This window comes from Homarus americanus, unplaced genomic scaffold, assembly GCF_018991925.1.
Source record: "Homarus americanus isolate GMGI-L3 unplaced genomic scaffold, GMGI_Hamer_2.0 scaffold41027, whole genome shotgun sequence".
In the NCBI taxonomy this organism is placed as follows: Eukaryota; Metazoa; Arthropoda; class Malacostraca; order Decapoda; family Nephropidae; genus Homarus; species Homarus americanus.
In genome coordinates this window covers 4,555,956-4,583,289 of record NW_024745073.1, presented here as the reverse complement: position 1 = coordinate 4,583,289, position 27,334 = coordinate 4,555,956, and the positions used below count along the sequence as shown (strand labels likewise).

General features: G+C 40.1%; 5 protein-coding genes across 5 annotated transcripts; 4 read left to right on the top strand and 1 right to left on the bottom strand.

Annotated features, from left to right (window-relative positions):
• The first annotated feature begins 560 nt into the window (after nt 1-560).
• On the top strand, nt 561-3,232 carry LOC121878503 (mucin-5AC-like). Its single transcript, XM_042384761.1, has 3 exons — nt 561-1,484; nt 1,527-1,950; nt 2,806-3,232. Exons 1-3 carry the CDS (start codon nt 561-563, stop codon nt 3,102-3,104), a joined length of 1,647 nt encoding a protein of 548 aa, XP_042240695.1. The 3' UTR covers nt 3,105-3,232.
• Nucleotides 3,233-5,648: 2,416 nt separating this feature from the next.
• On the top strand, nt 5,649-10,921 carry LOC121878362. The gene is made up of 7 exons (XM_042384548.1): nt 5,649-5,694; nt 5,848-5,975; nt 6,648-6,777; nt 7,676-8,035; nt 8,905-9,015; nt 10,104-10,217; nt 10,534-10,921. The coding sequence occupies exons 2-7, from the start codon at nt 5,877-5,879 to the stop codon at nt 10,587-10,589; spliced, it is 870 nt and encodes a 289-aa protein (XP_042240482.1). The 5' UTR covers nt 5,649-5,694; nt 5,848-5,876; the 3' UTR covers nt 10,590-10,921.
• Nucleotides 10,922-11,462: 541 nt separating this feature from the next.
• Nucleotides 11,463-13,447, top strand: LOC121878502 (putative uncharacterized protein DDB_G0286901). Its single transcript, XM_042384760.1, has 4 exons — nt 11,463-11,474; nt 11,555-12,007; nt 12,260-12,361; nt 13,364-13,447. The coding sequence occupies exons 1-4, from the start codon at nt 11,463-11,465 to the stop codon at nt 13,445-13,447; spliced, it is 651 nt and encodes a 216-aa protein (XP_042240694.1).
• Nucleotides 13,448-15,447: 2,000 nt separating this feature from the next.
• LOC121878499 (endochitinase A-like) lies at nt 15,448-19,317 on the bottom strand. The gene is made up of 4 exons (XM_042384756.1): nt 19,299-19,317; nt 17,009-17,290; nt 16,096-16,854; nt 15,448-15,641 (listed from the first exon to the last, which is right to left on the bottom strand). The coding sequence occupies exons 1-4, from the start codon at nt 19,315-19,317 to the stop codon at nt 15,448-15,450; spliced, it is 1,254 nt and encodes a 417-aa protein (XP_042240690.1).
• Nucleotides 19,318-19,949: 632 nt separating this feature from the next.
• On the top strand, nt 19,950-22,936 carry LOC121878407. Its single transcript, XM_042384626.1, has 5 exons — nt 19,950-20,054; nt 20,871-20,922; nt 21,072-21,189; nt 21,606-21,645; nt 22,523-22,936. Exons 2-5 carry the CDS (start codon nt 20,879-20,881, stop codon nt 22,705-22,707), a joined length of 387 nt encoding a protein of 128 aa, XP_042240560.1. The 5' UTR covers nt 19,950-20,054; nt 20,871-20,878; the 3' UTR covers nt 22,708-22,936.
• The last annotated feature ends 4,398 nt before the right edge of the window (nt 22,937-27,334 follow it).

The following is a 27,334-nucleotide window of genomic DNA, read 5'->3' as shown; positions in this document are numbered from 1 at the left end:
GTGTTACTCAGAATTTTTTGAAAATACTTTCCATTTCAGGTCATATTACTGTTATAGTGTTATAGGTACGACAATATTCAGGTCGAATAATTTCCAGGTTGCCCGACAACATCTACAACCACGACAACATCTACAACGACGACAGCATCTTCAACCACGACAACATCTACAACGACGACAACATCTACAACCACGACAACATCTTCAACCACGACATCTTCAACCACGACAACATCTCCAACCACGACAACATCTACAACTATACTTTATTATCTTCAACCACGACAACATCTCCAACCACGACAACATCTACAACCAGGACAACATCTACAACCACGACAACATCTGGCCATAAGCACAACAACATCTACAACCAAAAGCATCTCCAACCACGACAACATCTACAACCATGACAACATCTACAACCACGACAACATCTACAAGCACAACAACATCGCAACCATAACACCTCCAACCACGACAACACCTCCAACCACAACAAGACCTACAAGCACAACAACATACAACTAACATCTCCAACCACGACAACATCTACAACCATGACAACATCTACAATCACGACATCATCTACAAGCACAACAACATCTACAACCATAACACATCTCCAACCACGACAACATCTACAACCACGACAACATCTACAACCACGACAACATCTACTAACACACACATCTACAACCACGACAACACCTCCAACCACGACAACATCTACAACCACGACAACATCTTCAACCACGACAACACCTCCAACCACGACAACATCTCCAAACAAACAACATCTACAACCACGACAACATCTACAACCACGACAACATCTCCAACCACAACAACACATCTACCACGACAACATCTACAACCACGACAACATCTCCAACCACGACGACATCTACAAGCACAAAATATCTACAACCATAACACCTCCAACCACGACAACATCTACAGCCACGACAACATCTACAACCACGACAACATATCCAACCACGATAACACCTCCAACCACGACAACATCTCCAACCACGACAACATCTTCAACCACGACAACGCCTCCAACCACGACAACCACGACAACACCTCCAACCACAACAACATCTCCAACCACGACGACATCTACAAGCACAAAAATATCTACAACCATAACACCTCCACCACCAACCACGACAACATCTACAGCCACGACAACATCTACAACCACGACAACATCTACAACCACGACAACATCTCCAACCACGACACTCTCCAACCACGACAACATCTACAGCCACGACAACATCTACAACCACGACAACATCTCCAACCACGATAACACCTCCAACCACGACAACATCTCCAACCACACAACATCTTCAACCACGACAACGCCTCCAACCACGACAACACCTCCAACCACGACAACATCTCCAACCACAAGAACATCTCCAACCACAAGAACATCTCCAACCACAACAACATCTACAACCACGACAACATCTCCAACCACAAAACATCTACAACCATAACACTCCAACCACGACAACATCTCCAACCACGACAACATCTCCAACCACACAACATCTCCAACTACAACAACATCTACACCCACGACAACATCTACAACCACGACAACATCTCCAACCACAACATCTACAAGCACAAAAACATCTACAACCATAACACCTCCAACCACGACAACATCTACAGCCACGACAACATCTACAACCACGACAACATCTCCAACCACGACAACATCTACAGCCACGACAACATCTACAACCACGACAACATCTACAACCACGACAACACCTCCAACCACGACAACACCTCCAACCACTCCAACATCTCCCACCACGACAACATCTCCAACCACGACAACATCCCCAACCACGATCCCCCAACCACAACAACACCTCCCCACAACAACACCTTCAACCACGACAACATCTACAACCACAACAACACCTTCAACCACAACAACATCTCCAACCACGACAACATCTCCAACCACGACAACATCTCCAACCACAACAACATCTCCAACCACAACAACATCTCCAACCACAACATCTCCAAACTTTCACGACAACATCTCCAACCATTAAATATCTCCAACCACGACAACATCTCCAACCACGACAACATCTCCAACCACGACAACATCTCCAACCACAAGATTCCAACCACTCCAACCACGACAACATCTCCAACCAATAACAACATCTCCAACACAACAACCTCCAACCACAACAACACCTTCAACCACGACAACATCTCCAACCACAAGAACATCTCCAACCACGACAACATCTCCAACCACAACAACATCTCCAACCACAACAACATCTCCAACCACAACAACATCTCCCAACCAGGACAACATCTCCAACCACAACAACTCCAACCACAACACCTTCAACCACGAGGACATCTCCAACCACGACAACACTCCAACCACAACAACACCTTCAACCACGACAACATCTCCAACCACGACCACAACAACATCTCCAACCACGACAACATCTCCAACCACGACAACACCCTCCAACCACAACAACATCTCAACAACATTCCAACAACAACATCTTCAACCACGACAAGATCAACCAACAACATCTACAACCACTCCAACCACAACAACATCTACAACCACGACATCTCCAACCACAACAACATCTCCAACCACGACATAACATCTCCAACCACAAACCACACAACAACATCTCTCCAACCACGACAACATCTCCAACCACAAGGACATCTCCCAACCACGACAACATCTCCAACCACAACAACATCTCCAACCACAAGGACATCTCCAACCACGACAACATCTCCAACCACAAACATCTCCAACCACGACAACATCTCCAACCACAAGAACATCTCCAGCCACGACAACATCTCCAACCACGACAACATCTCCAACCACAAGAACATCTCCAACCACGACAACATCTCCAACCACGACAACATCTCTAATCACGACAACAAAATCTTCATCTTCGTCATCATCGTCATTGTCGTATTCAAACAGTAATAGTTCGGGTTTCTATCACGTATACCAGGCTTCGTACCCCATCATACCCATGTCAATACTGGTTATATAGGCAACCTGTCATTTTTATCATCGTCGGTATCATCACCACCACTACTATCATTATCACAACTACCACCATCATCACTGCCTCTACTACCACCATCATTACTGCCACCATCATCACTGTTACCACCACCACTGCCATTACTACAACAGCCACTACCACCACTGTTACTACCACAACCACCAACTGCCATTGTATAAAAGGCACATCTTCAACACTAAAACAATAACAACCATATCTCGTAAATTTTGCTTAGATGTAAGTTTAAAGACTAGCTTTTATGATTGATGTGTGTGGGGGGCGTGTGTGAATATGTGTATGTGTGAGCGTGTGTGTAGTGTGTATATATATATATATATATATATATATATATATATATATATATATATATATATATATATATATATATATATATGTATGTGTGTATGTATGTATGTGTGTGTGTGTGTGTGTGTGTTGTTAGTAATAAGGTAAAAAGTCTTTCCTTAATATCTCACATATTATTGAAATTATCAAGCTATAAGGACTGGAGTTTTTGTGTGATATTAACTGTACTGAAAATAAAACATGATAAAAAACACTATTTATCTTTGTGCTCTTTTTTCCCTCATAGTATAATTTTTTGTGCTTGCTTTAAAATGTGACCGCACTTTCCTGCTCGACACTTCTTTCCCCTCCAAATCTTGTAATAATTCCTGTTTGTCAAAATATTCTCTGTACAGTGTCCACCTCACAGACACCTTCTCAACTTGTATGTGCAGTTGGTGACTTTTCCGACTGGTACAGTCAGCATTGCCAACCCAACCTCTCTGTTAGGTGTGAACCCTGAGAGTATCGACTCATGACTCCGAAGCATTCACAAGTAAGGAGGAGAGACAGGAGTCGGTGTGTGAAAGGGTGGCGGGTTATGGGATGTAAGGAGGAAGTTCAGGGCGAGAGGGATGGGGGAGATTTAAGGAGTTACTTGTGAAGTTACAACATAATATGTATCAAGCAAGGATATAAATACATAGGGCAAAATACAAATTATGCTTAGAATGTATTACCACATTTTAGGGTGACATTCCTAACTTGTGATAGGGGGGCGGTCTGAAGTCTCAATATGGTGTCCTTTTATGACCTATTCATATCCTTGTTTAATAAACACTGTGTTCTAACTGCACAAGTAACTCCTTAACCCTGTCCCACCCCTCTAGCCCCCGAACACCCTCCTCAAACCCCAAAACCCGCAACCCGGTCACACACAGACCCACCTCTCCCCTCACTCACGAATGCTTCGGATTCACGAGTTGATACTCTTGGGGTTCACACCTCACGGAGAGGGTGGATTGACAATGCTGAGTGTACCAGTCAGAAAAGTTCCCAACTCTTAACAATATATTTTTTCCAGTAATATTTGTACTGTACTCGAGATTTGTGCCAAGTGATTTGACAGATGTATTCTAATATCTGCAAAGAAGAAGTCTCGACTATGAATCCGACGGTGCCACATGCTCGGTAAGGCCACCGAAGGGTAAATACTGCAGCATACCTATCTATCTATCTACTTATCTATCGTATAATATAGATAAGGTATGACGTAAACTTGTAAGAAACACCAGACAAAGAACATCACAATAACATCTACAAGACCGAGGTGTCAGCTGCTTATTGCTTCCCACCATTTTGTGAGTCATTCCTTATTTTTCTCCGTTTTCAAAGTCTTCATAATATTTAAAACGAGCAATATATCTCCAAGCCGTCTACATTAAATACTTTTAAAAAATGTAAAATTTGCATGAATTATTAAGTCTGCAATTTATTTACATGTTGTGAAGGGCGTTTAGAGTTCAGAGGTACAGTTAGAATATTTACATGAAGGACTGTTACAAGATATTCCTTCATTCTGACGTTCATCTTCTCATACACACAGCCACAATTTAGAAAACCATTGTCGACCGTAACACGAGAACAGTGTGTTCCTTATATAACACTGTTCTATGGGTGAAAATAATCAAAAGTTCGTACATGTCAAAATCTCTTATTCCTGATCACAGCTCAAAATGTTAAGCTTCTGGAAACCCAAATATACAAGGTATCCTCCATTATATTATGTGGCCCATTTTTAAACTTAATACAGTACCTTGAAAAATATTATAGAAAGGACTCGTTGGTTTCATTATATAGTACTTGGCGAACAGCTCATAAGGGTTTTACTTGCATTAGTAGACCTCTGTAATATTGTTGAGGTTATTAGGTTTTAAAATAGGTCAAATAATTTATGGACGCAGTACATATTGTGTAGAAATATTTTAGTGTCTGCTTTCAGTCGTTTTATCTCAAGCACCATTTTTTCATAATATTTATCATAAGTTTACTCATATTTCAGTGTCCTGGCTTGAGTTCATCACTAAGAGTTGGGCTGCAGACAAGTAAAACTTGCTTTCGCGGATGTGGCTGTCATAAGTCAAGGCGAAATGTGATTAATAGGGTGTCACGTAAGCACCTGTTGGCCCCCACGGCTGGTATACAGAGCTGGGTCTCGAGTCCACATTCACCAGTCACACCTCAGAGCAGCTGCAAGCAAGCTGGGTAGGATATCCACTTTACAGCACAGGTAATGTTAAAAAGACTACGATAATCATAACCTATAACTGTTTATTTTTTAAACAACATAAACCATTGACTTAACCTAACTAGAGTGTCCTTGGATCATTGAGTTAGATTGTTCGTTATCATCATGTTTAAGATACTATTCTAACGTTAACAGTCTTGCAGGGCCTGCACTGGGTTGCCGCCATGTTACTTCACAATCTGTGTGTACTTTTACTGGCACTGATGACTTTAGTCGCCAGCGCTGACACCATCGAGGAAGGGAAGTTGAGCAGAGATCATCATGTAAAGTATATTTAATGTTACTTAACTTAGCATAATGTTAACTAGACAGAATGTCTGTCTTAAGCTTTAAAAGCTATCGCCTAATGCAAACAATGATTTTTGTGAGGTACTTGAAGACCTTAGCTAACGAGGAAGCGAAATACCGTACAGTATTTAAAAGATTAATAACAACATCACGACCAGCTCTCACAAGTCATCCATAATTTTTAGAGTTAAAGTTGTGTCAGATGAACTCTAGTGTTTTGTTCTTCAGCTGTGAATAATTGTTCTTGACTTTCAAGTTAATTGTTGTGATGTTTGGATGACGATGGTTAAAGTAAATTAAATAGAGTTTTTAGTTTTTGTGTTTATGATTTTATTTACAATAACCTAAAGGGGTTATGTGTTTAACTAAGACCCTGTAGGTTATTAAACATTCGAATTATTTGGATGGGTTTAAATAATGTAAAAGACAAGATATGAGTATGGCGCTCTTCTCCTGTCGTAATGGTCGATTGTTCACGCCCAGGGAACCTCCAGTTCACCCAGCTGTGAATGGGTCCCAACACTACAGGTGAAGAAGTCAAGGCAGAAGAGTGAAGTACCAAACAAACTTCTTCTTGGTATGAGTGACGGATGGGGCACGATTTTTGTTTCGATTTTCTCATTAGTATAACATGTGTCTTGTTGCAGCTTCCCGGGTATGGTGAGCCGTGCAACCAAGCCCGAGGAGTGTGTTGCAAGAGTGCGACGTGCATGAGGGTGGTGGGAGGCGAGGAGGAGTGCGTCAAACCCTACGTCTGTTGCGACCGAATATTAGGAAGTGAGTTCCTCTCCTGTTATTTTTAACCTTATATGACTTACTTTTTCTGTTATAATCAAACTCCAAACACAGATAAAAACGCTAAATTTCAGCTCAAAGACTAGAGAGAATAGTTTTTCGACGCCAAATCTCACCAAAAGTTTACCTTACTCTTGATGGTTCAGGAGAAGGGGTTGAGTGTGGGTCTCCTCCCTCATCCATATTAAATTACTAATAAAGACTATTGTTAGAGCCTTGTTACGACCTTCCTTGTAAAGCAATTCAATAGAGTAGCTGTGAGCGAAGTGGAAAGTTTGGTGAAGATATTGATACTGATAATATAGCACTCATACATACACGAACAAAACTATTCCTTCTCATATGCGATAAACACGGCAATAAAAATCATCTATATAAGGTCATCGAATAAAAAATGCTTAGATTTTAATTATTTACATATTTAAATCTGGTCATTCTTGTCATCGCGGGAAGATGATTCAGGAGGGACGCGGGGGTAAAGTGTGTTAGGGAAGTCGATTTTATTTACCCCCGTCTTAAATTCACACGATTCTTTTGTCAAACTACTACTTCTACTACTATTACTAATTTTACTACTACGGGTACTAATTTTATTATTACTACTACTACTTTTACTACTGCTACTCAATGCCGATTGAATTTATCATACATTTAAAAAATAACTCAATTCATATAAACAGTAATTAATTGTTGGTAAAAATAAATTAACGTTTGGGCACTTTACTTCTAGAAGACAGACTGAAGTGTAAGTAAAACAATCACTTTACCACTAGACAGGCTAAAATATACGTAAAAACGCCACTTTTACCATTAGAAAGGATAAAGTATAAGTATTTATCTGTAATACAATAACACATCAACCCACTAATGTCCTCAATAGGCTGTGGAGAATATACACCTTATTCCTGCTTGAGGCATGGAGGAAGGTGTAAAAAGGAGTGTGAAAATAATGAACACGAGATCCATGCCAAGTGTGATGACGACGATGATGACGACTATGATGACGACCACAATGACGACCACGATGACGACCACGACCACCACCACGATTATGATAAACACGACCATGAAGACGAGGATCACGACCATGACTGTCACTGTTGCGTCAAACGGTGCAAGGAGAACAAGTCGTGTACGGATATCCTGGGCCATTGTATTGACGATCTGGACGACTATATCAACGGAACGCTGCTGAGTACAGGCTGTGAAGGCCACAAGTGTTACTGCTACGTTCAGGAGAGTAAGTGTTGAGAAGGAATGTTATATATATAGTTATGTTATGTTAGTGGCAATTTCATATTTATGCTTAATTGGTTCAGTATACATTGACTTGATCCTTTGAGTACGATGATTTAACGTCTTGAGTACACAATCCTTCGTACTCAAGAGATTAAGTCATCATACTCAAGGTGTTAAGTCATCATACTGGAAAGGTTAAATCATCATACTCCATGAGTCAAGTCATCATACTCAAGGGATTAAGTCATCATACTCAAGGGATTAAGTCATCATACTCAAGGGATTAAGTCATCATACTCAAGGGATTAAGTCATCATACTCAAGGTGTAATCATAGTCAAGGGGTTAAACAGTTTCTTTAGACCTGCTGTATCAAGGCTGTTTCAGAAAATATCTATCAAATGAAGGAAAACTTGATTCTTTTCTCAGATCTCAGTGCTTGCGTAAAACTCCTTTAAAATGGATATAAAAAGAACAATCTTAAACTATAACACAAGATTTCACAAGAACTTTACGAGCAAACATTAAACCCTTTCAGTATAATGACTGGGGAAAATTATTCGACTTTCATAACTTTATATAACTTAAAATTTATATGAGAACTAGTCACCAGGGTATTGAAATAAACAACTAAAATATATCATTATAATAACCAAATTTGTGAGTTAATCCTATAGTGAACACATCGTAGTCAGTGTGTGTTAATGTGTCTGTCAGAGGTCTAAACTAAACTAAACTAAACTAAACTAAACTAAACTAAACTAAACTAAACTAAACTAAACTAAACTAAACAACTAAACTAAACTAAGCTAAACTAAACTAAACTAAACTAAACTAAACTAACCTATTAATGTAAAGCTCATTGTTGCAGGTTGTGAGTGCGATGGTAAGGTCTACTTCCACAATTCTGTTCGTCCTGTTGCCAAATGTTTATCAGCGGTGTGTGAGAGGACAAGCTGGAAGATCTACCGCCATCCTGAGTGTAAGTTTCAACAACACAAGAATACTGTATTGGGTTGTGTGGTTTCATTGTGTTGCGGGTATGGGTTGTGTGGTTTCATTGTGTTGCTGGTATGGGTTGTGTTGTTTCATTGTGTTGCTGGTGTGGGTTGTGTGGTTTCATTGTGTTGCGGGTATGGGTTGTGTGGTTTCATTGTGTTGCGGGTATGGGTTGTGTTGTTCATTGTGTTGCGGGTATGGGTTGTGTTGTTCATTGTGTTGCTGGTATGGGTTGTGTGGTTTCATTGTGTTGCTGGTGTGGGTTGTGTTGTTCATTGTGTTGCGGGTATTGTGTTGTTCGGGTATGGGTTGTGTTGTTCATATGGGTTGTGTTGTTCATTGTGTTGCGGGTATGGGTTGTGTTGTTCGGGTATGGGTTGTGTTGTTCATTGTGTTGCGGGTATGGGTTGTGTTGTTCATTGTGTTGCGGGTATGGGTTGTGTTGTTCATTGTGTTGCGGGTATGGGTTGTGTTGTTCATTGTGTTGCGGGTATGGGTTGTGTTGTTCATTGTGTTGCTGGTATGGGTTGTGTTGTTCATTGTGTTGCGGGTATGGGTTGTGTTGTTCATTGTGTTGCTGGTATGGGTTGTGTGGTTTCATTGTGTTGCTGGTAATGGTGAGTTATCAGATCACATGAAACTTAGACCTCCCCAGCTTACTTCTCCTGATGACTGAAGGCAATAATGTTATGTAGGGGTAGGTTAACCTTAGTGTTAGGTTAGGTTAGCTTAGTTGGCTTTCGGGTCGTTAAATTTAAAATGAAATATACTGGAAGGTTTCATCTTCGGGTGATCTTAGTACCTAACCTAAACCATTTAACTAATTAGTGTCAACATTTAGGTAATTGGATATTATGCCACTTTACAGAACAAAAGGGTATAAAGACCACCGCGCCCAGAAAAAAAAAGAAAAATAAATTCGCAGCCAGAAATTGCTTTTACAGAAAACCTTTTAATTTAAGACCTTCCTTATAATAACAACCAAAAAGCTAAATATTATTAATTAATCATTCAAAGTGCCATCTTCCTGTTCAAGAAAAGTTGTATTAATATCTTCGTTTATCTTTACAGGTTGTAAGTTTGCAGATCGCTACTACTCAGAAGGAGAAATGCGTTTTGAAGGCTGTAAATTGTTTAAGTGCGTTCGAGGCAACTGGGACAAAATTAGTTCATGTCGACACGAATGTAAGTACAATAATAATAATAATAATAATAATAATAATAATAATAATAATAATAATAATAATAATAATAATAATAATAATAATAAATAACTAATAATAATAATAATAATAAAAATAATAATAATAATAATAATAATAATAATAATAATAATAATAATAATAATAATAATAATAATAATAATAAACATATTTTATAACCTTGGTCACTTAAGTCACATGCCCTAGTTGGGTTCTGTGCCCCTCACTTGACGGAGAGAAGTTGATCTTTACTCAGGTCATAAGAGTACAACTGTTTATTGACCACTTTCCTCCTGCAGGTTGCCCGGACACAACCACAACAACAACAGCAACTACAACTATTCCTGCAGTCTGAAATACTGCTACTACAACAACAATCTCAATTATTACTACAATCTGATATACTACTACAACAACTACAACAACCTCAACAACTATTACTACAACACCAACCTCAGTTATTACTACAATCTGATATACTACTACAACAACAACAACAACCTCAACAACTATTACTACAACACCAACCTCAACAACTATTACTACAACACCAACCTCAATTATTACTACAATCTGATATACTACTACAACAACAACAACAACCTCAACAACTATTACTACAACACCAACCTCAATTATTACTACAATCTGATATACTACTACAACAACAACAACAACCTCAACTACTACTACTTAACCTTTATTACTACAATCTGATATACTACTGCAACAACAACAACCTCAACAACTATTACTACAACAACAATCTCAATTATTACTACAATCTGATATACTACTACAACAACTACAACAACCTCAACAACTATTACTACAACACCAACCTCAGTTATTACTACAATCTGATATACTACTACAACAACAACAACAACCTCAACAACTATTACTACAACACCAACCTCAACAACTATTACTACAACACCAACCTCAATTATTACTACAATCTGATATACTACTACAACAACAACAACAACCTCAACAACTATTACTACAACACCAACCTCAATTATTACTACAATCTGATATACTACTACAACAACAACAACAACCTCAACTACTACTACTACAACAGCAACAACTTCAACTACTACAACACCAACAACAATGGCATCTACTCGAAAAAAATGACGTCTATTACATCAACAACAACAAAGATGCCTACAACAACGACAAAAAAAAGTAGAAAACTTTTCTACTAAAAACAACAACAATGACGTCTACAGCAACAATGACGTCTACAACAACAATGACGTCTACAACAACATCAAGAACAACAACAATGACGTCTACAACAACATCAAGAACAACAACAATGACGTCTACAACAACAATGACGTCTACAACAACAATGACGTCTACAACAACAATGACGTCTACAACAACATCAGAAATAACGTCTACAACAACATCAAGAACAAAAGCAATAACGTCTACAACATCAACCATGACGTCTACAACAGCATCAACAATGACGTCTGCAACAACATCAACCATGACGTCTACAACAACATCAAGAACAACAGCAATAACGTTTACAACATCAACCATGACGTCTACAACAACATCAACAATGACGTCTGCAAAAACATCAACCATGACGTCTACAACAACATCAACAATGACGTCTACAACAACATCAACAATGACGTCTACAACAACATCAACAATGACGTCTACAACATCAACAACAATGACGTCTACAACAACATCAACCATGACGTCTACAGCAACATCAACAATGACGTCTGCAAAAACATCAACCATGACGTCTACAGCAACATCAACAATGACGTCTGCAAAACTCAACCATGACGTCTCAACCATGACGTCTACAGCAACATCAACAATGACGTCTGCAAAAACATCAACCATGACGTCTACAGCAACATCAACAATGACGTCTGCAAAAACATCAACCATGACGTCTACAACAACATCAACCATGACGTCTACAGCAACATCAACAATGACGTCTACAGCAACATCAACAATGACGTCTGCAAAAACATCAACAATGACGTCTACAACAACATCAACAATGACGTCTACAACTACATCAATAACAACAGCAATAACATCTACAACAACAATAACAACATGACGTCTATTGCAACAACAACAACAACAACGACGTCGACAACAACAACAACAATGACGTAAACAACAACAACGACATCAACAACAACAACAACGACGTCAACAACAACAACAACGACGTCAACAACAACAACAACGTCTACACCAATAATACAAAACAAAATCCTGAGGTCTCTAATAACAACAACAACAACAACCATCGTAATTGATTTCTTTGACTAGTTATTGAAATGAGGTACTACCAGAAGAAGAGAATTAACTTAACAAATTATCTTAAACAATTAATGTAACAAACGTTAGAGGTGTAATGTATCATTGGTAAATAGGAAGTAAAAAATGATAGTGTGTTATTTGACCATTTTAAATACATTCTGTTGTCGTGTTAATATGTGCAAAATAAGGAAAATGTCAAAAAACTACGACTACTACTACTACTACTATCATGATATTAGCTTAATATTAAATATCCTAATACATAGGTAGCTATCCTAGCTGTGTTGAATTAGTTGAGCAGCAGATCTATGCGGCATTCAGTGACTGTAGCCTCATAGTCAATATCTGCAGCTGTTGTCGGCTTTGGGGCCGAAGCTCTCGTTCCCCTGAGGCAGAGCAAAGCCGACGGAAGGAGAGAGAAGGACAGTCGACATCTCATCCAGGATGTAACAAAACTTCTGGGCTGCTGCTTCTGTTCGGAGATCACCTCCGCGAGTCTGGCGTAGAAACATCTTGCACTTGGTCCCATCCCACCAGAGGTTGTGAACACTAGAGGAGTGAAGCTGCCTTGATCAACGTTCTGAATTCTCTCCCCGTATGCCCTTATCTCCTCCTCCTCCTCCTCCTCCTCCTACTACTACTAATAATAAAAGATTAAAACAAATAATTTGGCCAGTTTCCTAAAAAAAATGATTCAAACGTAATCGAGAGAGAAATATTTCATATGAATCACCTGGGTAATGTACAAAGTAACACTATGGTTATTCACCATGATATTTTATTAATTTATACAATACATAGAAAAAGCCCATCAAACATGAAACAAGAAGGATGAAGTCATCTTACCACAATACACGATGTAACCCTAACAGAAAGGTGATTTAGTTACTCTCGAATCCTTTTGTTTTGTGAAGTTAAGAAGGATTAACGTATAACATTTCTCTTGGAACGCAAGTCACTTGTTTAAGTACAATTGTCTTAGAATTTATATATTCTGAGGGATAACATTAAACAAGATTTATAGATGATACTGTAATTTAATCGACATTTCCTGTAAGCAGTGCGTTTGCCAGTGAGAAGTTTCCGTTGCATAAAATTTTGTTTTTAAAGTGATGTTAAGTTCATAAAGTACCACATCAACAAACACCCAAGTGATAATCTAAAAACATCATCATTCTCTCTCTCTCCCAGTTAGTCTGTTGTTGATGTCGTGTATCGTCTGCCGTAAGGTGTGTTGGTGCTCGGGTTCAACAAGTCCGCCGTCACTAACGCACTCCGCGGTGTTCTTATTACCTGCTAATTTTTTTGCTCTTCCTACTGGCTGAGAGCGGGGACCCATCTCACAGGCAGGTGGAAGTTAGGCCCTCTCTCATAGACTTCTCCAGAAGGACGTCAACACCTAAGGGAGGTCTACCTGCTCAGGTAGAAAGCAGGTGGAGTGTGAGGGCCAGGTTGACGATGGCGACTGCATCGACAGCAACTGTGAATCCAAGAACGACATAAAAAATAAACCTAAAGTCGTTCACATGTTTCAAAGTCTTCATGGTTTGTCCAACGTCATTATTCATTGGTGAGGCAGTATCAACAGTTACTGTTAGCACCGTAGGTGCTTTTTCTCTCTCTGGGGAGTCTTTTGCCTGCCAAGTCGACACAGGTTGGGGTTGACAGTCTATGCTCCAGAATGCAACTCCTTTAACTAAAACATGCACTTTGGCCAGGCTGTAATGGTGCCGAGAGATACTGATCACTTTTCTTTCATGCCCGTCAACCAACACCCGATACTTATCTGTGTTAATTAACACTTGTACTCTGTTCCACACACCAGCCGTAAACGCGGTCTGTTTGAGAGAGTCAATGGCTATATTGTCGAGAGCTTCCCTGGGTTTGGTCAATGTTGCACGAAACTGGAGGCCCAAGAAGCTAGGATGAGTGTAAATGAAAAAGGGGGATGATTTCTCTAAACTTTCAACTTCAGATGGTTCTGATGATGCGTGCGAAGAATAAGAGCGACAACCTAAGTAGCAGTCATAGATAACTGTGGTAAACGACTGACTCTCCAGGTATACGAAGAGGTCGGCAGGTGGGGCATCCTTGGCTGTGGTGATAGAGGCCGTCGTGTTTGTCCCCAGAAGATGGAACACTACCTTCTTGTCTACAAAAACCACGCTAATGTCTGTCGATGAACAAGAGCTAATCGATTCCTGAGACCAGGAGGTATCAGTAGCGTTACTAGACCAGCACTGCTCGGAGTAGAGAGTCATGTTCACACTGCCCTTTACTGGCCGCACATGGAGGCAGGCTATGGAGACATTGTGTTGGTCTGTTACGTGTAATTGGGCGGTCGAAGTGCTGGTGGTGGACCACAGATGGACCAAGGTAGGCAGTGTGGCCCAGACATGGCCAGAGGGATACTCCTGGCAGGGGACAGCTTCAGGCAAGATCTGCAGGGCAGTGGAGAACCGCGCCAACATGACGCATAGCAGTAGCTGGCGGGGAGTGAACATCACCACTACATGTGAACTCAGGAACACCTGTTGTGAAGAACCAAGCAGGAGGGGAGCCACCACACGTCTGGGTTATACCTTCAGCTTAGAGAATCTGTATGGCGGACGGGAGGCACTAAGAGCTGAGTCACGGACCAAGAACCAACCAATGGTATTGTACTAACACTCACCGCCAGCCAATGAAATTGCTAGTAACAATATTGGATAAATCAATTGCATATTGCTACACAGTCTAATCCACATCTCTGATATTAAGGGACCAATCAGACTCTCCTCCCTTCGGATGGCGGACCAACCAGGGCTGAGAATAATGTTCGTAGTTCCAGTGTTTATCTCCCGACATCTCGACTTACTATTTTATTCTTTTATTTACATATCATTTTAGGTCTTGACATTACGGTGTTTATGTTTGATGGAGCATAAGGAGGCGATAACAAGGTATGATAATGAACCAGCGTCACCAGATATGCACGGCCACGCAGGTCCTGATAGGAAGTGTGATACCTCTTCCTGTCGTCTTGTGTTGGGACTTGTTGTCACTGCCACAAATATCTTCAAATCGGGCTCGGGATATCCTATACAAATATGTGACATATAATTTTATATGTAAGTTACTCGCCATATTTTTCACGGTTTTGTATACCTTGGATAATTTTAGTTCCATGAAGGAGACGAGGAGACTACTGTACCTTGTTCTCCCTTTTTGGTGTCGCAGTAAATATAATGCTGGATTCTTATGTTCCTCTTGGAAGTTCCATCTCTTAGTCAAGGGATTAAAGAAAATTTAGCTGCTTTTCCAAGATGTAGATTAAAACATATTCATAATCTATTTGTTCATAAATGCCCCTTTTTATAGAGGAACACCTTACTTAGAATATGAATTCATCATCCCCCTCTCATCCTAATGTAACTTTAGTATTTTCATTTGGCTAGCGCAAGATGATTACACTCAGCTGAGGAAAACCCGTCGGTATTGTCAAAGCGTTATTCTGCATTCTTATATTTCCCAATGATATTGTTGACATACACGGTCTGAGGACCGGGTATGTGGACGGGAAGCCGCTGAGGACAGCGAGTGTGGACGGAAAGCCGCTGAGGACCGCGGGTGTGGACGGAAAGCCGCTGAGGATCGTGGGTGTGGACGGGAAGCCGCTGAGGACCGCGGGTGTGGACGGAAAGCCGCGAGGACCGCGGGTGTGGACGGAAGCCGCTGAGGACGGGTTATTGGACGGAAGCCGCTGAGGACCGCGGGTGTGGACAGGGAAGCCGCGGGGCCGCAGATTGTGGACGGAAACCGCTGAGGACCGCAGTGTGGACCCGGAAAGCCGCTGAAGGGACCCGCGGGTGTGGACGGGAAGCAGGATCGTGGATTATTGGACGGAAAGCCGCTGAGGACCACGGGTGTGGACAGGAAGCCGCTAAGGATCGTGGGTGTGGACGGAAAGCCGCTGAGGACCGCGTGTGTGGACAAGAAGCCATTTAGGGCCGCGGGGGTGGACGGGAAGCCATTTAGGACAGCGGGTATGGACGGGAATCCACTGAGGACCGCGTCTGTGGACGGGAAACCACTGAGGATCGTGGGTGTGGACGGGAAGCCACTTAGGACAGCGGGTGTGGACGGGGAGCCACTTAGGACCGCGGGTGTGGTCGGGAAGCCACTTAGGACCGCGGGTGTGGACAGGAAGCCGCTGAGGACCGCAAGTGTTGTGGAGCTGCTACCACGAGTGGTTGGGGAAGGAGTGCCACGGACGCTCCTCGGTGACCAGACCAGGGGAGCTACTGACCTCTCTAGTGGACACAAACATTGTTGATGTTTTATGTTTTGTTATAATATATGCATTTATGAACGGAGTTTAAGTGTTCATCCTCCCACGTGTAATCAGAGTGTGGTAGGAGGAATCTGGTCTCACAATAAATGCAAAACTGTGCCAACACTGGGTACTCCTAAATGGATCATCCACCACAATGGGTCCATCCCTTCTTTTTCCAGTGGACGGGAAACCACTGAGGATCGTGGGTGTGGACGGGAAGCCACTTAGGACAGCGGGTGTGGACGGGGAGCCACTTAGGACCGCGGGTGTGGTCGGGAAGCCACTTAGGACCGCGGGTGTGGACAGGAAGCCGCTGAGGACCGCAAGTGTTGTGGAGCTGCTACCACGAGTGGTTGGGGAAGGAGTGCCACGGACGCTCCTCGGTGACCAGACCAGGGGAGCTACTGACCTCTCTAGTGGACACAAACATTGTTGATGTTTTATGTTTTGTTATAATATATGCATTTATGAACGGAGTTTAAGTGTTCATCCTCCCACGTGTAATCAGAGTGTGGTAGGAGGAATCTGGTCTCACAATAAATGCAAAACTGTGCCAACACTGGGTACTCCTAAATGGATCATCCACCACAATGGGTCCATCCCTTCTTTTTCCAGTAATTCTTATGGCAGTTTGACATTGGGGTTATAATAAAAGACAGACTTATTGTGTGTCGCCAAAAATAGACTCTTTGGACTATACATGTATGACTAAGAAAAAATATGAGCCAATATTATATCTCAGGGCCTGCTCACACCAATCCGGAACGGACACAGTTCTAACACAAATTGTCCAAACGAGTGAGTCAAGTGAACAACACATCACTATACTCACATCCCATCTAATTCAAATATTTGAAATCTTATCCTAGAGGGAAGATCTTTTCCATCTCCCTAGAAAAACCACGAGTCATGTAGCAGGTATTAGCTAAGCTGAGAAAATTATAATACCCACCGTCAAAGAAAAACAAAATAAAATGAGTAACTATTGCATTTAAAGTTTTGATTATATTTATAATATTTTGTAGCAGAAAATATACCAACAATTGAAAATGTTCAATATCTTAGCAACTATGAAGTTCACACTAAAGCATACCATTAATATTTTTCGTCTAAGTAATAATAATGAGTTCTTTAGAGAAGATGGCATGTAAATATTTCACAGAAGTTACACACACGATAAATAATGACAGTATCACTCTAGCGCCCCTCCACACACCTCTCTATAACCCATTTCTCTCCCCCCCCTCTCCCTTATCTCCCCTCCCTCATCCTCTGCTCTCCCTACACAAATGGGTCTTCCCCTAGATAGAGTGCTCGCTTCTCCCCAATCCCGAAACTCCAAAGGTCCTCACTCCCTCACCTAACTTATAGTCTATGAGTTATTTTTTAATGCCAGGTGTGTGTGTGTGTGTGTGTGTGTGTGTGTGTGTGTGTGTGTGCGCGCGCGTGTGTGTGTGTGTGTGTGTGTGTGTGTGTGTGTGTGTGTGTGTGTGTGTGTGTGTGTGTGTGCGTGCGTGTGTGTGTGTGTGTGTGTGTGGACATCTCTGACACACCTGCATCCTGTTTGGCATCAGTTGAGCAGGTGTTTCTGAGAGATCATTAGTGCTGGTCCTACTGTAGATTATAAGTGGTTCGTTATATTTAGCCGTGACTGTAAAAGAGCGAATGTACTGTATGGGGTGGTTGTTGCTTTTTGAGAGTTGTAGATGGTTGTGATTGTTATAGGTAGTTGTAATCACAGGTGGGTGTGATTGTAGGTGGATGTGATTGCAGACGGTTGTGGTTGTAGGTGGATGTGATTGCAGACGGTTGTGGTTGTAGGTGGATGTATGGCAGGTGGTTGACATTGTAAATAACCAATTACAAGAGGCGGTGATTGCACATATATTAAACAGTTCGGTTTGCTAGGTTAGGTTAGGTTTGTTTTTTGGGGAGGATTAGCTCACCCGGGCACAGGTCAATGACCCACATCAGGGCCTGGGGGCGAAAATATAATAATAATGATGATAATAATAATAATAATAATAATAATAATAATAATAATAATAATAATAATAAAAACAAGAATAAAATATAATAATAATAATAATAATAATAATAATAATAATAATAATAATAATAGTAATAGTAATAGTAATAATAATAATAATAATAATAATAATAATGATAATGATAATGAAATACCATAAAAAGGGATCAATGGTGAGAAACAATATATGTATGTTGTGTTGTCAAAATAAGAGAGACAATTGAGACCCTGCAATTGTGTGTAATTAAGGCAGAAAGTCAGATCAGCAACCTGAGATTTGGTCACAATTTTCGTGATGCCATATGGCAGCAGGGTCTACCATTAGACAACACATTATGCTTCCAATATGTTCCCAGGCGGTAGTACCTCCCTGTTTGGTAGCTGCCTCCTACCTCCTCCTCGCACCGCCATCGTCTTGGCTAGTAACAAATGCCATCTATCGTCTGTTATAAAGGTTACTCTATCTACTCGTGGGGTTTACAGAAAAAAGGGAAAACAAACAATGATAACAATGACGATGCATAACTTATTGATGTAAACATTTGTTGAATAATAATTACCATGTTAACTATATTATCTTTTCTTCTATCCTTCTTAGTTTCATTTTCTTATGTATAATTTTACTAGTAGTTTTCTAAAGTTTTATATTATACTTTAGCTCAAGTTAACATTGTAAGGTACGAACAAGATCCATCGTACGAAATTTGAGAATGTGGACCTTAGCAGTCACTCGTTCTTACATAACACAGTAGTAAGATTACCACACCACGTAAGGTTATTTTAGGTCACGCATCCGGGGAGAGGTACAGGCCCTAATTTGGCTATTCACGTGTCTGATTATTACCCATCAACTACGTTTTCTTTATTTGTCTAATCCTGAAATATTAAAAAAAAAACTAAAATGTTGTCATTATAATCATTCTATATCATTCCCTTCAATTGCCGTTAGTGATCATATTAATTCTGTGTGTGTGTGTTGTTTGCCATAATACGTGACACTTGAACAGTAATGGTATCACAGTTGGTGGTGATAAAGCGAGAGTGAAGCCACCTGTTGAAGTTGATTAGCGTGCTGAAGTGGCGTCAGTACAGCAGCGGTAGCAGTCGTCTTCACACCTATCCGAGAGCTGGGTCAAGACTTCGCACCTGTACGTGTTTCTTTTTAGTGGTTCTCGAATCTGTTCAAGATAATCTCAAAACTTAATCTATAAGACGTTAGATGAAGACATTGCTCTTCCAGTATCTTTTATCTTTTACCTTTACAACATAAGCTAATCGATTATGTAAGAAGGAATTCGTATTTTGACTTTTTTAATAAAGAATCGTATTACTACAGTAAATAAAACAAAATCAAATAGGAAAACGACGAACGGTAAAGTAATACGCAGTACTTTTGGTGTTAGTTGGTAAGAGAGCGGCAATTGAAGTACCTAAGACCAAGTGAACGCTGCTTTGTAAACCCCGACAGTTGAAGCATTAAAAACTAAGACTCATAAACAAAACATATTAACTTACATATAGAAAACTAATATTTACCAAACATGTTGTAAAACTGTAAATAAAAAAAAGAAGTATATGAATTAAACTCGGGTTACATGAGGTACCTTAACACAAAACAAATAATTGTACTATATATAACCCTGAAATAATTGTACCGTGCGTCTCCGTATCTAAACTACAGTATGTAAAAGTAAAGGCAGTTCCAAATTAGGGTTGGCCGATTTAAACCAGTTGTTTTAATGATTGGAAAAGAGTATAAGACATAACAGAAAAGCATCGTGGGAGGTATTACAAATGTATGGGGTGGGAGGAAGGCTACTAAATACAGTAAAAACATTCTATGATAACAGCAGGGCAAAAGTAAGTGCAAATGTGAAAGGAAATGAAACATTTGAAATATATGTAAGTGTTGAACAGGGATGTGTTATGTCCCCGAGGTTGTTCAATATATATTGACTTTTCAGAGAGCACAATGAGGCTGTTGTTTCTCCCGGTGGCCTTGGTGGTCGTGAGCTTGTGAGTATAGAACCCGATATTTTTCCACCTAATATGATTCAAATACTTTCTATATCTACCATGAAAAGTTGACATAGATGGGAAATATCTAAATTAATGTTCCATTAAAATCAATATACCCCCAAACCTAACCTACACTCTTCTCTCAGGTGCGTGGGAGATCCAAAATGTAACCCAAAATGCGAACTCGTGAAGTGTGGCTACCCTGAAGACTGCGAGTATGGGGCAGTGATTCCTGAGTGCCGCTGTTGTCCAGTCTGTGCTGAGGTAGACAGAGCCGTCATTGTTCACGCTCACAATTATTATTATTATTATTATTATTATTATTATTATTATTATTATTATTATTTTTATTATTATTATTATTATTATTAATTTTGATTGCCTGTTTGTATGTGTACTCTTTTTTTTAATATTATCATATCAAATAAATCATAAGCTAATATAAAGAATAAAGAGAAAAACTCGCAGTGTTCGAATTCCGCGAGTGTCATTAAATTTCTATGGTTGCCCGGGTAATTATGTCACTCCAGTGGCTTCACCATGCATGAATGTAAATCTGTTGTGTAGTTATTATTACTGACTTTACATTCATTATTATTATTATTATTATTATTATTATTATTATTATTTCTGCGTCATGATTCACTATATTGACTGTGGCTTTTCTCCCTATTCAACAGAATCCCTATTTGCCTCTACAGCAGGTCCAACAACAAGCAGGTACGTCTTATGTCTTAAAATTACTGTATGAACTGAAGTTGTTTTATTCATAAAGTTACAACTGGATGTGGATTGCGTCTTCGAGTTGTTTAAGGTTTTAGGTTATGAAGTTAAGAATCTTTACGTGTGAGTGTTGTGAAAGATTGGTGGGGTGAGTAAAATATTGTAAACATGTTGGTTAGAGTGACGGGGGATAGATTATACGCTCTACACACACACAGAGAGAGAGAGAGAGGAGCGCTTATATAGATATTTTAAACATTGGGCAAGAATGGGATTAGAATACATTAAATAGTGTGTTATGTTAATGTGTGAGGTCTCTAACTCGTGAGGACAATGGTGCTGTTGTAATTGAAATATTCACGCGATCTTTACGAAATTCTGTAAGGCGCCCTGCAGAATAAAGTATCTGTAAGCATAAATAGAGGCTGGAGTTAGTGGCCCACGGCTGAGGTTAGAGTGAATGTGTTGTGATTATGGCTTTTTAATATTTCTGAGTATTCCACACGCGCGCACACACACACACACACACACACACACACACACACACACACACACACACACACACACACACACACACACACACACACACACACACACACACACACACACACACACACACACACGTTGTTTCAAATATGTTTGCAAATGGTTATTTTCTATCGGGGTTTGGGAAGTAAGCTGTCAGGTGAATTAAGAATCGTGCAGGACAGGAAAATAGAGAATCGATGAAAACAACTTTTATAATAGTTTTAATTTACTGTTTGAACACATTGCTGTTGTTAATCATCAGTGTTGCTTTCATTTTGATAATTCTCCTAATTGTACTTGCTACTATTTGTGTGTATGATAATAAAGTGTGTGTGTGTGTGTGCAGGTGAGGCGAGGACAGCGAGGAGGAAGCGGAGGTCAGGCGTTGTGGGCACCGCTACCAGGAAGGCCAAGGTCCACTCATACAAAAGAACCGGTGGCTTGTCAAAAGAATTTCTGGAAAAAGTCAGGCTGTATTTGCTGCAAAAGAAGGCAGCCGAGGCCGCCAAAGCAGCAACTAAGAACCAGTAGAACACCACAAGTTTCCGAAGTGAAGAACTCTGGTATGAAGACCTGCAGTACTGTGTTCCCGTGGAGATACCAGAAGGTGTTGAGGGGTGCTGAGGATCTACACCAACAGTTAGAGGATAAACAGGGCAAAGCTATTGTTATCAAGAACTTTTTAGTGAATTTTGGCGTGCATAAGAAATCAATATCAAGGAGAATAAAGTTTAAGTCTAGACACTTACGAGAAAACTAACACTTGACTGAATGCCTCTCCCTCCTGACTCACTCTTAAACGTCGAGCTTGTACTTGAGTAGAGGAATTATCTCCACCCGTTTCATCATGTTAACGGACAGGGAAGTGGGAGGGAGGGGGGGGGGCACCCTAATGCTCAAGGCACGGGGGTTCTGATATAATTACAATTAGGTCGTAGATTGCTAAGCTAAATAATTTATTTCAATAAATCGAATGAATAAAACTAACCTTATGTTGTGCTTACTGATTAGTAGAAATGTTTCCTGTGTGTGTGTGTGTGTGTGTGTGTGTGTGTGTGTGTGTGTGTGTGTGTGTGTGTGTTTGTTTGTTTGTTTGTTTGTTTGTTTGTTTGTTTTAATACTTTGATTGCTTCACTTTACTTAATCATCTTCGCCAGTTGTTGTCCTGTTAGCCACTCGGGCGGTAAGATACGTCTCTCTTAGGCACTGTTTAACAAGTACTGGGTATGTAAGGGCTCCTGAATGTATCTGTACTATCAGCAGTGTTGGTTGGTGTCGTCACAACACACTCTGGCAGGCTGACTGAGTAATGTCCGCGGAGGCGTTTATAAATTTCAATTAAGTCACCCTTTGCCCGTCTACAGTATAAGCTAGGCAATGGTAGGCGTTCAAATCTTTCTGGGTAAATGTAAAATATCTTAGGTAATTAAATGTAAAGTTGGGTTAGGTTAGGTTAGGCTCGTACATTGAATGTAATGACAATTTATTCATCCACGCCGAATCCCTATCTACGGCTGACAGACGAAAATTGTTGTCGATTCAATAGTAATTCGTACCCAGATATTCGTAAATGCAACTTTGTTTATTTTTTCAGTTTTCTTCGACAACTGATTTGCATTATAAGCACTAAAACGAACATGGGAGGAGAGATACCGCCGCCTCCAACACAATAGAGGACACTGCTTTTATATCAACACACACTTGTTGCTTTACGAATAGTTAAACTTTTGAAAACTTACTGACTGTCTCCTACAACCAGACTATATGAGTGCTATATTCTGTGGAGATTTATTGAAGTAGAAACACTGAATAAAGCATTTTGTTAAAGGTTAAATATCAAACGCAGACAATTTACTGATGATGGAAAGGACCGTCGTGAGCCAGAGAGACCCAGGAAGCAGCGGTGTACGAGCGGCCTAGGTAACTACTGACGGGTAATGATGGCTCGTATGAGACACCAGGTTCAAGGTGACAGTGTTTGTTATGGGCTTGGAACACTAAAACAGAAGACATCTGTTACAGAGGCTGGAGAAAATAAAGATAAAATATTTGTGAAGGTCTGTGTTGTTCTTATTTACCTTTACCTTATTAACCTAACGGCCACCCACTAGAAGTGGCCACGCAGAGGCTAGTGGCCTGGTTAAGATCCCTCCATTGTTCTTGATAATCTTGTCAAGGATTATGAAGCCCAGTACTTCCTGGAGAACATTGGTAAATCATGGCAGCTGAGATATACATGTACCCGCTAAAGAGACTTGATAAGTGAAACACTCGATTAAGCTTCTATTTTTGACGCGGTAATATTTTATACAGGTGTGTCAGTCTGTCATCCTGACCGGGGTGACTTTAGTTTATTTACTTCTTGGTTGACTGTGATTTGGGAACACTAAAGTGAATCATGATCCTTCAAACTGAAGCACAGCCATTATTCGAGGTGTAACAAAGTACCACTTAGGTCTGAAGCACTCACCCATGATCCGGAGTGGTTCGATACACACTCAGCGTGGTCATAAATGTTCCCAGTAGCTAGTAATGATTCGAAATGTTTCATAAAACTCCAGGTTTATGAGGAGCTGTACGTGTTTTTCATTAAATATATATATTTATGTGATGAGAAAAACTATATAGCGGAGTTGTGGACGAGTACCTTGGTGTTCCTTCATTTTACTATGGCGGAGAGATAGGCAAGTGTCTAGCCACATCATCATCATCTACCTTATCTACCTGTAAGTAACGAGAACATAAATCGAAAAAAACAACAACGAAAGAAAACGACGACTATTGTTAAATGGACCTTGTGTCACCCAACATAATGGCGTGTGTGGACTTCCATTAAGCCATTAGGACCATTTAACCCATTACTAGCCACCACACGCAGGTCATTATGAGAGTTGAGTCAAAGTCTGTCGCCTTGAAAGATTCCTAAGTTAATTTTTCTTCCTTTCTAAATGGAGTATAATAGAGACCATCTTCGTATGCTAAACTCTCACACCAATTTCCCAGCCATTTCCCCTTAATTGGTGTTTAAGAGAGGTCATTTACGTAGGTCGAGTGTGACAGCGATGAAGAGCTAGATATTCTTGTTCGTAAGTCGAGTTAGAGACATACAGTAGACTCGTATAGAACACCAATTACGGGAAGACATAAAAGGTAATTTTAACATTCTGAACCAGGTTATGGAACTTATTTTAATTCTCGATTCAGAATGTAATCTAAACTAACCTAACTCTAAACTAACCTAACTCTAACCTAACTATAACCTAACTCTAAACTAACCTAACTCTAAACTAACTCTAAACTAACCTAACTCTAACCTGCCAGGGAAGAAAAGTCATATCAGTCAGTCGGTCAGTTGGGCTTCGTATTCAGAGAGAACTAGGTATCATTATGTCAGTTGTCAATACAGGCCAGACTCGTTTTCTGTTCTGTACACACATTCATTCACCTTGACAACTTGTAAAAATAAAATAAAAAGAAAAAGAAAAATGAGTTATCACATAAATTCAACCATTAAAAGTAAAAGAATCTTATATAGAAAAAAAAAATATATGATTTACTTACAACAGATATCGTAAATAAGATGTCTGTCTAAAGAGAAATATTCAAATATGTCTTTCATTTATAATTGAAAAAACAAAAAACTTTAAAAGCAAAAAAACTGACAAATTGACGGGGAAAAAATATTCTCACTCTATATACACATTATTATATCTATTAAGAAAAAATATATCAAGATGGAAAGAAAATACAGTTAGAGAAAAATATTTAATGAAAGTCTGAATTTTTTTGGCCAAGGTATTTTTCATTATAAGTTCAAAGGACTGGTGTATATATTTCACGCTTGATTATCATTATTTCACAGCCTCTCACCGCCTCGTGTACGTTTATATCCACGAAATATATTATGTTTTCTTAATAGAGTGAAATATATTCTCTCTCTCTCTCTCTCTCTCTCTCTCTCTCTCTCTCTCTCTCTCTCTCTCTCTCTCTCTTCCATCCTCCTTTCCCCTCTGTCCTTCCCCTATCTTCTTCTCTCCTACCCCTTCTCCTTCTCTTAATAAACGGTGTTAATTATTTTTATTATTACACACACACACACACACACACACGTAATAACTTTGGTGTTAAGGATAATCGGATAATCACTTCGACGAATCTCACTTTCTCTCCCTCCCTCTTCCTCTATTTTCACCTCTCCTGTCATCCTTTTCGCCCTTCTCTTCTTTCTTCATCCTCTGCCTTCTCGTCCTTCTTCATCTACCTCTTTCTCTTCCATCATTTACCTCTTTCTCTTCCTTCATCTACCTCCTCTTTCTCCTCCTCCTCCTCTACGCCTATATCCTCCCTCCTCCTCCTCCTCCTCCTCTATCTACCCCTTTCTCCTCCCTCTTCTGCCTCCTCCTCTTCGTCCTGTCTGTTGTTGCACATTGTATGATCGCCGAACAAGTGGTCAGATCAATTTGCCTCGGTTCCCGTAATTGCCAGAGGTAATTCGCCAAGTGTGTAGATATTTTGGACGAAATTGGGTTATTTGTGTAAAACTAACGTCATCACTGTGAATTGTATACAGAGTTTGTATAGGTAGTATTGAGAAAACAAAACTCTATGGCAGTGTATACTATGTCGTGTCTGTCCATGTGTGTGAGTGTGTGTGTGTGTGTGTGTGTGTATGTGTGTGTGTGTGTATGTGGGTGGGGGGGTGTTTGTGTATGTGTGGGGCTGTATTTGTGTGTGTGAGGGGTGTGTGAGGGGTGTGTGAGGGGTGTGTGAGGGGTGTACGAGTTTATACCTCTACTTACTGCTCCATGGTCTGTCACCTACTGTACCTATTAGTTATGTCCCCCTTCTATTTTTCTTAGAGGGAGTAATAAGAGAAAATGTTACTTAATTGGGTAACTCTAAGAAGAAAATATTCCTACGTTATATACACACACCATCATCTATATATCTATTCTTCGTTCCTGTATTTCATTTGTGTTTTTTTTTATTATTTCCACAATCCAACCTTTATTTCTGTGTTTTATTTGATATGTGTTTGTTGTTTGTTTTGTGATGTATTCCAACGCGACGTTTACCATTTCCTTTGGTTTCATCTATACGTAACTTTTTCTACTATAGGGGGTGATGCTCTGCTGTACACTACCACACGTCCAGCTCC